Consider the following 13,964-nt stretch of genomic DNA (forward strand, 5'->3'; position numbering starts at 1 on the left):
GCCGGGTGGCTGGGGACACCAATGAGCAGCGGTGAGCGCTCTGCACGGGGACGCTGATTGGGTCCTGCCCCACGCCTAATTATGCCCAGCACCTGATTGCTCTCTGAGCATAAATGATTGGGGTATATAAAAAAAAATATATATAAGTGATTTAATATCCATTTTAATTCACACTTATCTTCGGAAGTGCTCTCCACCCATCCCCCAGCAATTTTGTGATGGTTCTAGAATGGGGCTTCTGAGCTGATTTTGTGTTTCATACTGAACCTGCTACTTCCACCCGTCTCGTCTGTGTCAGCATGTGCTTCGCTCAATCAGGCATAAGCAATGACAGAAATGGCATATTACATTAGGTGCTGTATGATATGGACTCTTCGTGTCCTCTGGGAACATAGGGTTGGTCTCCACTCTGCCTCCAGCCCTAAACCTCTCTTTTCTTAAGCTCCTCATGCTACTGCTTTACTAGTAAATCAGCTGAGCGCAGCGATCAGCTTGTACACCGCGGTGATTCCCAAATGCTGGCAGGGCAATTAGGAAAATATCTGAATGCAGATTTACTGGAAGAGGAAGAGTCCATGGGAATTTCAGTCCCTTCTTTTTCCACTCCTTCCCAGCCACCAGGCCCAGGCTGGGTCCATGCTCCGCCAAAACACAGTCATGAAGGAAACTTCACCACTACTCAGATGATCAAGCGAAAATAAGGCTTATTGGAATGCTTATTTTGGAATTAAACCTTTCAAAGACATGACTGTTGTAGGTATTAGCACAGGAGTGCCATTACCTTTGGTCTTTTTGCAATAAATGAGCTCTCTGGAAAACATTGCCAGAAGTAATCCATTGTCAAAAAATCTTGTGGGCTATCTGATGTGACACAGAGCATGCAGGTCTCTCATAAAGAGGCCGCAAATAACCCTAACCCCAGCAAGAATTGTGCTTTCTGGGCATTGCAGTTACAGGATAACTCAGCCACCCCTTCCTGGCTACCTCCTGAAGCAGTGCCTGCTCCAAGTGAAGACACAGTGAAAAATAAGACCAAACGGCAAGAAATTGAGATCTTTTCACCTTAAAATGAAACAGAGATATGGATGGGCATCTGGAGAGGCAGGAGATCATTTTGAAATAAAACATTTGGTTTAATGAATTTTATGTTCGTGAATAATTTTCTTCAGAAAATATTTAAATGACAAGTTTGGGGACTTTGAAAAAATTTCCCCATGCCCCCTCTCCTCCTGCCCCTCCCTTTTTTTTTCTTTTGAGCAAGGTGAAAGCTGTGAGCTAAATTTGCTCAAAATGCTCAAGAAACTTGCCCATGACCACCATCCCCAGAGCTGCTATGCACTCAGACTCTGTTCAGCACCATGAGCTGTACCAGCACGCCGCAGCCAGTTTTGCCCCTGGTAGGTGAGGACAGTGAGTGTTTTGACATGGATTTTCCTGTTTTGCCTGTGCCTGGGTTAAGAGCTGAGGAGGATCTGATCTGCACGGGATGGTTGGGGTCTGCACTGGCACCCTTGTCACGCTTCCACTCCACACAGACACACCAGGCACTTCACAGCCCATGCACATAATAAAAATGTGGCCCGTGAGTACCCAACCTTACCTTGCCATTCTGCAGCGTTTGCGTTTAAGCGCTACTAAGTGGAAAAAAACACAGGAGAGCACATGGCACAGCTCACACTGCCCTGCCCTTTATCTGAACTCTTACCTTGCAGCTTTTACCCTGCAGGATCCCACTGACTTGACGGCAGCATCCTTGGCTGGGAAGCAGCAGCCGGAGAGAACCAGCCAGCAGGCCATAAAAGGAGAGGCACAGCAGGTAATGGAGGTGACTGCGAGCACTGGGGTGGCTCCTGGCTCTCAGAAGAAAGTGTGACGGGAGAGATCATGCCCATGCACAGAGAGAGGGCCTCTGCTTTTAAAGCATCGCTGAAAAGACTCTTTGCAGAGGTAACTTCACAGTACCCATCTTGGCAGGGTCGGAATGGATACAGCACTCAGATTTTACTTCTGGGTGCTTGGAAGGAGAGATCTTTCATGACCACAGATCGACCCCCCTGTTGATTTTTTTTCTCCCGGAGGAGACAATCTGGTTTTAAAATGTTCCTGATTCTGCTGTACCAAGCAGGAAGAAATCCACGTTTTCCTCTCCCATGTAATTTAATAATAAAAATGGCTTTGTCAAAGCACTTGAAGCTCCATGGTAGGGCTTGATAGACTACCAGGAGAAGCAGGGTCAGTAATGCTCTGGGAAGGCCCAGCAGAGAATTCAGTGCAGAAGGCTTTCCTTGGCTCTTGGCTTATCTTTGGCCATCAGAGAAAAGCATCAAAAATGCTACTGGTCAAGCTGAATGGGACTGTGAGTTGGAATACTGATCATAATACCTGCTGAGTTACATGGGTAAACTGGGAAAAAAAGGAGGATGTTACTTGCTGTTAAATATATTTTTCACCTGTTCAACACACTCAAAGTAAAAGCCTTATTTTAGTGCAGAACTATTCCAGCTGAAACAGGACATGTGCTATCTATCCAAAATACGGATTTTATTAAGCCCTCCTCCCTGTAGTTTAAGTCTTACCAAAAACAGTTAAAAAATTGCCTGTGGCTAGATCCCACTGATGCTTCTGAGCAGCGCTGCATTTCATGACTAGCCTCCCCTCGGCAGGGATCTGTATGATGGAGTGATGTACTCAGTGTGAGGTACACGAGCCCAAGCCTGTTACAGTCCAAGGCAGAAATGGGTTGGAAAACCTCCTTTTTTGTAATTGCATTCAAGAAGCCATTCACACCCACCCATTTCAGGAGAGGTCAGCATTTGCTTGTACAACTCACACAGATTTTCAGGGCATCTGATGTGCCTCCTGTGATAGTCCATCTGTTGCTGGTGGCTGTAGGGAGAGCAATGCTCCTGAGACAGGTGGGGTAAGAGCAGACCTGCTAGCTTTTCTTAGGAGGACACTGGAAGGAACCCAAGGCAGGAGCAGTTCCAAACACATTGAGTTTCCCACCCTTCACAGGTCAGAGCTGCTGTGCTTGCTCCATGGGGCTGGTAAGTACATTCCTGTATCTCGATGGGGCCAAAAGGCAGTGGTCTCACTGAGAATCAGCACATTTCCTTCACTCCAGCTTCCTCATGGACATGAAACATCTGTTACACACCACGCTACACAGGGAATACAGGGCCATGCAGGCCACTAGCCCTGTTAGGGCATATAAATCCAGCTGGTTACCACTAGAAGAGGCAGCAATTTTTCAAAGCCTGAGAGTTGGCAAGTGTGAAAGACGAAAGTACATTTGTTTGAAGAAGCTACGGCATATTTTTGGCCATCAAAAGAGTGGTGCAAGCTGCAGTGTAAACAGATCTTGCTTTTTTTCCTGAACACGGGTATATTTTTCCTTAAGACTAAGGCAGGGCTGCACAGGTGGTGGCAGGTGAGCTGGCTGCTCTTCTTACTGCCACACCACAGGTCAGGTCCTGCAGGCCTTTCCCTCACTCACTGTCCTCCAGCAATACAGCCACCAAGCGACTCTCGGCACGGCTGGACATAGCCATGACAGGTGGCTCTCCCCTGTCATTCCGTCCCCTGGCCTTGAGTTAGGCAGGGGCCTAGTCCTGCTTTGCAGAAGCTGCTGTTTGATGCAGCAGGGGTGCCCAGCTGAGCAGCCCTTGCCCCCAGTCCTCCTTCCCACCCTCCTTCCAGCCACCCAGATCATGTGTTGCCACGTCCACTAAGGACACGTAGAAAAACAAACCAGAAACCTGATTTCACTGATGAGGTAATGTGGTGTGGGGCCGGGGGAGGGTGGGGAGGCAGAAAGCTGCATTTCAGCTGGATGTGGTTTGCAGTGCAGCTCACCATGCAGAGCTGGGGCAGCTTTGGAGCCAAACCATGGGCCTGGAAGGCAGGATGGCAGCATGGGTGGCTGTGTGCAAGGCTGGGCAGGGGCATGGCTGCAGCACAGCTTAGGCAGGAACTGAGGGAGAAGGTCCAAGCTCTGCGGAACCCACCCACACATGGAGCATTCCCACTGTATGCATTTAACCCTGTGGTGAGTGGAGCCAGCACCCTGGTGAAGTCTGGACTCCTTGTGCCCGGGCAGGGGCTGTGCCTGTGCACGTGTGTGCAGCCACTTCCCTCTGCTCCTGATACACTCGTATAGATAAAAAACACCTGCAGGAATATTCCATGAGCAAAGCTCAAACACGTCTGCCTTTACCTGGCAGTGGCAAAAGGTAGTGGTGATTCCATCAGCAACACAAGCAAGAGTTGGTGTTCTTTTTTATTTTCCCAAATGGAATTTATTGCTTTTGTAAGGTACCTTTCTGGACTGAAGTCCTCCGTTTATCTCCAGAGCCAGTACAGCAGATTGTACCCAGTAATTTTCCTTGCGTCTGTGACCTGTGAGGAGGGGCACCTCTGCAGCCAGAGCCTGTTCAGTTCCAGCAGTGCCATTAGGCAGCACCTCAGCCCTCAGGAAACATCTTGCCTTCTCCTGCAATTATGAGGTGTGCACTGTCCCCTTCACGCAACATTTGAACCTGGGTGCTGCTGCTAACGGAATGCCCTTGGGGCACACCAAGGAGCCCTGGATCTTTCTCTCAATAGCTGCACTGGCCAAAGCCACCCCAGTCTACCTTGCTGCAGTATCTTTTTTAAGTGGTTCGGCTTCCTGTTTGTGACCACAGCCACATGCAGAGAAGCAGCAGAGGGCAGGGGCTGGGCCAGGCCAGGTATGGCTTCAGCCTGTTGGCAGGTGGAACTTGATCCTGCTGCTCTCTGTGCCTGGTTAGCCTTTGGCCTTTCTGCTGAAACGCTTTTTCCTTGCACGGGTGAGCATAGGAGCAACGTCGGCCTTCTGCGTATCAGACTGCGATAGCAGGATCCTTCTTGCCTCTGAGTGGACTGCCCAAAGGTAAAGGTAAGGGAGTGATCTGCAATTGCTGTCATCAATGACAGCATTTCAGCAGATCACATGAGAAGGATGTGTACGGTAAAGAAAGTTTAGTGTACCATTTGCCTGCTGTATCAGTCACCCCATGCTGCTGGAGGGCAAACTGGATCAGGAATGAGAAGATAAAACTGAGGACAGAGCACTCTGTGTGTGAGGAGGTAGATGGACCATGCCCCTGTAAGAAAACCCAGTACACAGGCGAGCAAGCCAGCAAGAAGTTCATGCCACACACCCAGAGGACTGGCACCCAAGACAGGCAGAGGAAGCTCCCCCTGCACTTCTCCACCCACCAGCCCTTCCCCTTTGGCTCCCAGAGATGGGACGATGATAGCCCACATGCTAAAACCAGGAGGTCTTGGGCAGCTGATAGAAATTTCTCACTATCTACAGTCAATTTCACTTTCGGCTTGAAATGCCCTTAAAAAAACCCAGAGTCATTCTGCAATCAAACAACTTTTATTGAACTTTTGTACTGTACATTTCTGAACATTTGTGCAATGCAGCACATAGTATTGATTTCTCCCAGCTCCTTAAAGCATAAAAATACTTGCCTTTGTGCCATGGAAGTGTCTCGACACTGCGCAGTAAGACAGGCTGTCGGATGACAGGGACAATGCTAGGCAACACCTAACAGTGAGTATATTGTGTGAAATTCTTAACAGCACGCATAACTTTCCAGAAACCATTTAGTGATGAGCTTGGTGGGCAGATGAGACTGGTCTGGCTGCTTAGAGGAAACTCAGCTAGACAGAGTTCTGGAGTCAGCCACAGCTTATGCAAGAAGCAGGAAATAACACTGGACATGACAACTTCAAAATGATCCTTAAGTCATTGCCTGATAACTGCTTGCAAAATATTATGCAGCGTTTACTGGACAATTGTCTTCAGGGACGAAAATTATTTTTGCAGAGCCAACATCAGACCGAAAGGATTGATATTCTCTTACAGTGACAAAACCAGCATAAATTGTTGATATATCTGTGTGCAAAATAGTTTTCAGGCATATGGTCAGCACTTGTTTAGCCAGCACAGGTAAACAGAAGACATCAGCACCCACTTTCAGAAAAAATACAGCTTTGTTTGAGCTCTGGACATGAATTTCAAGTTAAAGACCTAACAAACTGCAATGTCGTTTTTGGTCCTCACAGTATTTGAAAGAGAGAGATGAATCCAGAGGTAATACAGCTACTAATACTACTAGCCAGGACCAGGCTAGAAACAACATTCTCGGACACGCAGAAATATATCACACTCACAAGTTATTGCATCAGAAAAACTTCAATTTTGCAGGATTCCTCCTCCCCTTCTCTTTGTCACCTTCATCCCTACTATGGGAAAGAGCTCTGGAAAGTTTTTCAGTCATTCAGCAATCCCATTTATCCTCTGGTCAAACAGGGTTGCTACAGCGAATTCAAGTGGCTGGTGGCTGTCATTTCCTTCCTATGCCAGTGTAGAACCTGTTCTTGTGTCCTGACACAGCTCCTGCTCTTACCAAACTGCACAGGTGGAGTGGCACAGGTTGATTTCTTTCAAGACTTTGGCTTACTTGGATTGCTTTAGGCTCACATCCCCTCTTCCTTTCCAGCTCTAACCACCCTTCTTTCTTAGTCAGCAATACTACCTGTTTTTTAACACTACAGAGATTAATTTATGAAACTGAAAATGCAAAACACACTTTGAAAGTAGTAAGTAAGAAGTAAGACAGAGCTGCTCAGCCTAGAAAAGCTAAGCCAACTTTGAAAAGTGTCTTTAATACACAGGTGCACACATCAGCTACTGACACTAGTCTAGCTTTCAACTGCTCAGAGCACCCAAGCCAGGGTTGCTACTACAGTGAGGGAAAACAGTGAGAAAAGAATCACAGCACAGCATACAGGTTAAAAAACAAAACCAAAACTCAGCCATCCTTTAGAACCAATTATTATTGAAGTTGCACAGTTTTTGACTTTATAGTAGTTTTTTCCAGAGCCTTGGGAAAAGTTGTCTTAAATCTTAAAGAAGCATATGAGTTTAATAGTTGAACCACAGTTTAAGGTAAGTATGGGTCATGTTATAGCAGTAATAGCCCTCATCTGAAGGGACAGCCACTGTCTAAGGAAATAAACTGAACAAGGTCAGAATAAACTTAACATTTTAATGCCATGCTGGTAAATGCTATCAGAAATCAGTCTGAGGCTTTTTATTATCACAATGAGTTTTTAACATTTACATATTTAAGTTGACAGTGATGCAGCTAGAAAATAAACCAGCCTGTGTCACTGCTGGCAGACAGACATTATTACGGATGTCACTTTGGTTCTGAGCTCCTGCCTTCCTCCTCCAGGCCAGCATCACCCAAGGCACAATTGCAAACGCTCAGCCTAGATGGAATGGGGGTGGCTTCTACCACCTCTCTCCTGTGACAATATACTGCCAAAATGTAAAACAAATTCTACTGTCACAGGGAGGCTAGCAAGGTAGAAATAAATCTATATACAGCAGGTATTATTTTTGATTTGTAACTAGTCCTTTTGTTTTCTCTAAGCTGACTCACAACTCCTGGCTTTCAGCTTCTAAAAGACTTTGCTATGCTACCCGCAATGGCCTCAGCCTAAATAGTATTTTTCTACGTCAGTAGAGAGACAAGCTTAGAAAAGTGTTGCTCTTGCTGATGAAAAACCTTATTATTGGCAAAAAGCGAGTCAGAAGGTGATTAGAGCAGTCTTTATAGAATCATAGAATAGTTTGAGTTGGAAGAGACGCTCAAAGCTCGTCTAGTCCAACCCCCCTGCCATGAGCAGGGACATCTTCAACTAGATCAGGTTGCTCAGAGTCCCATCCAGCCTGGCCTGGAATGTCTCCAGAGATGGGGCATCTACCACCTCTCTGGGCAACCTGGGCCAGTGTTTCACCACCCCCATGGTGAAAAACTTCTTCCTCGTGTCTGGCCTGAATCTGCCCTCCTTTAGTTTGAAACCAGCACCCCTCATCCTTTTGCAAGAAAACCTGCTGAAAAGTCTGTCCCCATATTTCTTATAGGCCCTTCTTTCTTATGAAGAACAGCTACTTTTCTGCTGTAACCACAGGGTGATGCCTCTTGTCATTGCCACCAGCTGCAGTGGGCAGCCCCAGCACAGCAGCATATGGATGGGGCTGTCAGTGCCAACCCTTCTCACAGCTATGCAAGTCAGACATGACTGAAAAACACCTACTGCACATTTGTCTTGACAGTACCTGCTCACACCATGTTTTCCAGTTACTTCCAAACTTCGCTACAGTGAATCCAATTAACAGTAGGGTTTTTCTCCTGGAATAAGGCACTACAGTGTAGGTGCACTTGAATAGGACTTGAAAGAGTTTACAGCTCCTGACACAATACCTTTGGCTCATCTAAAACAGGCATAAAAAGAAGCACTTTAAGATAAATAAGAGGGTGGGGAGATAAGGGGAAGGTACTGGATGAAACGGCATGATTTTAAAAAACCTTCAGGCAAGAAGCTTGATCTTACCTTCTAATCTTTTTGCTTGTGCTTACTTATCAGTGTACAACTGGAAAAAAAAGAAAGGCCTGCCTTTGCAGTGAAAGCTGGTGCACTGTGTAGAACAAAGTCACTAGTTTATGTTTGTCACTTCACTGGCAGGCTTCCACTCAAGTCTGTTTTTCCTCAGAGCAACTCATTGAAACAAGCCTCAACCCCAGCCCTCAGGATTTCCTCCTGTTTTACATTTATGTCACCAAAAGGAAAACCCTCCTTTCTTCTCTCCATGCCCCAATCCCATTTTTGTCTTCATACAGATATTACCTAACACTCTTGCACAAAAAAACCAAACAAATAAAAAACCCACAACACCAAAACAAGCTCAAAAAACCACATACAAACCACCCAACCCAAAACTTTCCAGAGCTCTCTTCGGTCTCTGCTTCAGTAACTCTATTTTAACACATTTCACGAATCTGAAACAATGGTTTGGAAAGCCAGACTTTAGACAAAACAAGTAAAGAACATAACAGTTAATTTAGGCAACATTTTTACATCTATGTATAGGTTAAAAAAATTGTCTTGATAAGAAATATTGTGTAATCTGATGAAGAAGGAAGTCCACAAAAGCTGTCCAATACAGCAAAAAGCACTGGCTGTGTAGCTGACATCAGGATAGATAACTGTTTATTTTCAAAATTAACAAGCAAACAACACACACTCTAAGGACAGACCATTCTACCTAAGAAATAAACCTGATTCTTTGTTGGAGATTGCAAAATGTTGTTGAAGAGGCTCCACGTTGCTACTTGACTTCAGTTGGGCTTTCTTTCCCGTTCTCGCGCAGTCACAAAGTTAAGCAGGTCGATGGCTGTAACGATGCCAAACACCATTTGCCGCTTACTGGAGGAACCATCAGTGTGATCTACACAGAAGGAAAAAAGAAAAAGTGGATTCTGGCTTTAGGAGGCACAAGAACACCCCATCCTACTTGGGTTTAATGGCACTGTCTGTAAAGACGGGTGCCCAAGCCAACCCAGCCTCACGTGTCAGGGCCTGCTGGTGGAGCTGGTCACCACTGATGACCCTTGTACATTGAGGGGGAACCCAAATGGCATCTTGACCAACAGTCACTGAAGAAGTGACAAGGATTTTCATTTCAGAAAGGTTCCTCAACTAAAGGGATATAGAAACTTAAATGTTATGAGGGAAGGATAAGGGTCCATCAGATTTATTTTTCTTTACATTTCAGTTCAAACCAAATCCTCTGTTATAAAGTGTATTTTCCTCATACAGAGCCTCTCTGGCTCTACTTAAAACAACTGCAAGCTGATGTTTTCCCATTGGAACCAGGGGCCACCAGAGGAGGACATGTGACACTCCTACCTTCCAATACCACTGTCAAATACAGAATTAGTATAAAACAAACAAAACACACACACAAGACAACATCTTGCCATTTATATCCAAAAATCTTAACCACCTAATCACTGTTGCATTGAGAGCACAGGTTCAAGTAATTTTTCGTGGTGACCATAAGCCTCCGACCTGGCAACCAAGTGGCCAAGTGACCTCTGATCCTTTATTTATGGTCTATGTTCCCTGTTCTAAAGTCTGGTTGTATTGAGATGTTTAGCCTACTTATATACTCTGTTTGTTCAGCCAGCTGGATTGTCCTGGACTTTTCATTTACTCAGTCTTTGTTCCATTGCAAGCGTTCCGTGAGATTCTAGCTTTAGAAATAGTCAGCAACAGAGTCAAGAGCACATACTTATGGAGGTTGACAGGAACAAACCCAAATTGTATAACTATTCTTCATTTACAGTTATAATGGAGATAGCTGTCACATAAATTTATCTGGTGAGTCTTAATATAGTTTTTAGTCTAGTTTCTCAGTGTTTGTAATTTTGCAAGTTGCCTGCTATAAGTAATATAAAACAGGAAAAAAGTTATTCACATGTAACAGTGGTACACCCTAGCTTTGAAGATTTATTTAGTCGTGTCCAGTTCATGAAGGAAAGGGTGTAAAGAATTTTGAGAAGGGTGAAGAAAAGTAGAGTTTGGAGGAAAAACATCAAGAGTAAGTTAGTTTAAATGAAATAAACAGGAAAAAAAAATAGTAAGCTGTCTTGAGACAACTCATGTCAATGTTGACATCTAGATCTTACTAAACTTTATGAAGTTATAACAAGGGTTTTGTTTTAGAAAAGCAAGGATTGAGGTTTAGTTCACCTGGGACACTCCCTGTGATGGAACTGCCGGAAGTTGCATGGTAGGAGTAGGAAGAAGCAGAGATCAGCTGTGCTGCAAGAACTTATTCACTGCCCTACTGCTACTAACAAACCACTGCACAGTGGACTAGACTCTGGCATTTGATTCTGAGCAGAAACTTGCTCCAAAAGCAGGTGCATTACAGTATCTGGGGTTATTAATGGATTTAACATTCACCCCACAAGAATTACAGTGTTGGTGTTTTACTAAGCGTTAGTAACACACGGTTACATACACAGAAAGAGGATTTGGCTTTTTCAAAACTGTTAACACACTCACACTTGTACTTGCTTCTTGTTACCACTCAAATATTACTTCTTACAAGGCGCAGGACATCATACTCACATTGAATTTGTTCATGAACCACTAGAGCAAAATGGTCTATTTCCAGGATATGAGAGAGTCTCCCCAAGCTGTCTTTCAGGTTAATCTGAGGAGAGAGTTACAAAACTTGAATAAAACAGTCCTTTATATGTTTAATGGTTGATAATCCTCATATACTTTGTGCAGTATTAAAAACAACATATCAGCATTTCTATACTGCTGCCAACTGAACTATTGTAAAACACTAGCAAATCAAGGCCAGCTTAAAAGATCAGTTTTCTTTGTTTCTAACTTCCAAGAAAGTGGAACAAAAAATGAAGCACTACATGAAGTTATTCATTCTGATTCTGTAAACATAATGAATATACTGAACATATGGAATATCTGAAGAATGGTAACGAAGAAGGTCAAATGTTCTCTGTGTCTAACAAAAGAAGTTACCATAAAACTAATTATACTTGGTGATTTTACTCTAGCAAGCCTGGGAAAAAGTGAATGAATCAGGCTGCAAATCACTGTGGAAGTGAATACAATCTGCAAAGGCAGCAAGCGAAGAGAAAATCCCAAACAGGCCAAAAACAAAACCACAGGTGAAGACTGTCCAGCTAACACTGTATTCAGGTACAAATCGAGGAACTGAGACTGAACAAGTCATTTTTAGTGAAGTTCAGCGTTGCTTAGACTACAGAAGAAAGCACCTTATATTGACTCTGCAGAAATAATGCAGAGCCTTCTGAAACACCTAATCACCTGCTGGAATCACTTGAAAGAACGTATTAAAAAGTTCATCCTACATGCTTTAACATTAAGCAGCGGCAGCAATAGGTCTATTACCCAGATGACTCTCCCCAGGTAACTGCAGTACCCATCATCTGATATACTTTCATTAAAGGGGACTAAAGCAATTTACAGCAAAGAAAAGTCTTGCACTACAGACTAAAAATACCTTTATGCTGCAGTGAGCTGAGCTTGTAACTGAGGAATAAATGCATCAACAGTTGGGCTGCACTGGAACACAGAGCTCTGACCTCCATACTGTGAGTTAGAAAAGATCAAAAGGATTCCCAGCAGCCTGTGTTTAAGGGACCAGCAGGCTACAGTGCATATTGAAGTCCTTAAACTGGTGGGCGAGGCAAGAGACTGAGGGAAATCTGGACGTACTGTCACATCAAGTCCACTGTCAGTCCCCATCAACAAGCAGTTTTGTGCAAATGTACATGTAAAGCCTAATTTTTGAACCTAAGTTCAAAGCTCACTGAAGGGGTAGAGCCCTTTGCCATATGACTGTGTATAACCAATAAACCGGTTTTCAGGGACTAGGTAGGCTAAAGATAACCAGGACAAGCAGCCCATAGGTAGCACTGGGACAATCAATGAAGACATAAACATGTTTTGAAATGCTTAATGGAAATTAAACAGAATTCCCACAAAGTTTTCACCTCTCTCACTACTGCTTGTTTGATCTCCCTAAAAATTTTGTCCATGAGTTTTTCCGCTTTTAGGCACTTTTTAAAAAATCTATGTCCTGGGATAGTCATTTCAGTGACACATATCCATTTTCCCAGTTTCACCAGCAAACAAACCAAATAAGCTTGATTAAAGTGGTAAGAAACACAAAATCCACAATACTTCTGAGTTTATGTGCATTTAACTATGCTTCTCCATCAAATTGCCAATTCAAATGGAAAAATAACCAATAACTGATGCGTTTAGTTAGCATGTTAGCAATAGCACCACTTTTGTGTCACTCCCCTTCCAACCTCCAAGAAAAACGTCAGAACTAAAGAGAAAATAAATGGTTATGCTGTTCTTCACTGAAGAAGCATGAGAAACCTCAAGCTACTCATGGAAGAAAGCCAGAACCTCAGAAGTGCAGAGAATTGGCTGCTATAGCTAACACCAGTGTAGCCACAGAAATGATTGCACACCACCAGCCCCAGAAACTCTGAAGGTGTCCAAGTGAGGGAGAACATGAACTAAGCAGTTTTCTTACACGCTATATTTCCATCTGATGCTTGATTATTTGTCTGGGAAGGAAAAAATACATTTACATTTGTCCATAAAGAGCTAGCATCCTTTCTCAGCCTCAAGAGGTTGGTAGTTTGTAGAATGAATGGCAGCATTACACATACATCCAGAATACAGCACCTCATCTCCTGTAAGATGGTGTTGAAACTAAAAGCATGGTGAAAACTAGGACAAGCATTCCATATTAAAAACAAAATGCTTTTCCTGCAAGAGAAGCAAAGCAACACCACCACCACATGTATTTTAGAAGAGCAGCCATACAGCTAGGAAGTTGTGGTATCTTGGCACACCACATTGGATTGACAGGCAAAAGTGGCTAAGATCTTGACAACATCAGCTTTCAGTAGTCACCCCCCTGTTTCAGCAAGGTATCTGACACAAAAGGCAAACAGTTGCTTGTTCGTAGCTAATTTAAAAATTTACAAGCATGATTTCAACATCTTCGTGTCTCTTCCCCTGGATTGTTACATTGCCCAGATTCGTGCCGGGGTTTTGGGAAGGAGGAAAGGACAAACATGCTAGAAGAAAGCCTGCTGAAGTAACAAAACACTACAATATAGAGCCACAACACAAGCCTGGGAGCTACTGAGTGACCTACGGCAGTGTTTAGAACACATCTGCGCTCAATAACAGCTGCTCTGTATGGTCCCAGCTAAACCTTACCGACCTGATGCCATTGTAGTGTATAGAACACCTACTGTAGTACTTAAGCCAACTTAAGTTGTATTATATATCTGCTTACCTGTTTAAATTGCTTGTAAATTACTTTGCTGACTTCATCAAAAGGCTGAACTTTTCCAGCAAGCAGTGAAGAAAGCATGTTACCCAGGGTAACCATGCCTAAAATTACCCTGGGTGAGAGAGAAGATAGGGCTGAACAATCTTCCTTTAGATAAAAGCACCAACTCTCAGCCAGCCTGGAGAAGTCAGTT

General features: G+C 44.0%; 1 protein-coding gene across 3 annotated transcripts in view; it reads right to left on the reverse strand.

Moving 5' to 3' along the window:
* Positions 1–5,388: 5,388 nt before the first annotated feature.
* The window catches only part of LOC136115086 (cystathionine beta-synthase-like protein), a 29,901-nt gene continuing 21,325 nt past the window's right edge, over positions 5,389–13,964 (reverse strand). For all 3 annotated transcript variants that reach the window (XM_065860962.2, XM_065860992.2, XM_071811549.1), the window contains exons 15-17: positions 13,775–13,883; positions 11,026–11,110; positions 5,389–9,334 (exon numbers count right to left, since the gene is read on the reverse strand). In XM_065860962.2, the coding sequence (XP_065717034.1) occupies positions 9,225–9,334; positions 11,026–11,110; positions 13,775–13,883 (304 nt within the window). In that variant the 3' untranslated portion in view covers positions 5,389–9,224. The remainder of the gene's footprint in view (positions 9,335–11,025; positions 11,111–13,774; positions 13,884–13,964) is intronic.

This window comes from Patagioenas fasciata, chromosome 1, assembly GCF_037038585.1.
Source record: "Patagioenas fasciata isolate bPatFas1 chromosome 1, bPatFas1.hap1, whole genome shotgun sequence".
Lineage (NCBI taxonomy): Eukaryota > Metazoa > Chordata > Aves > Columbiformes > Columbidae > Patagioenas > Patagioenas fasciata.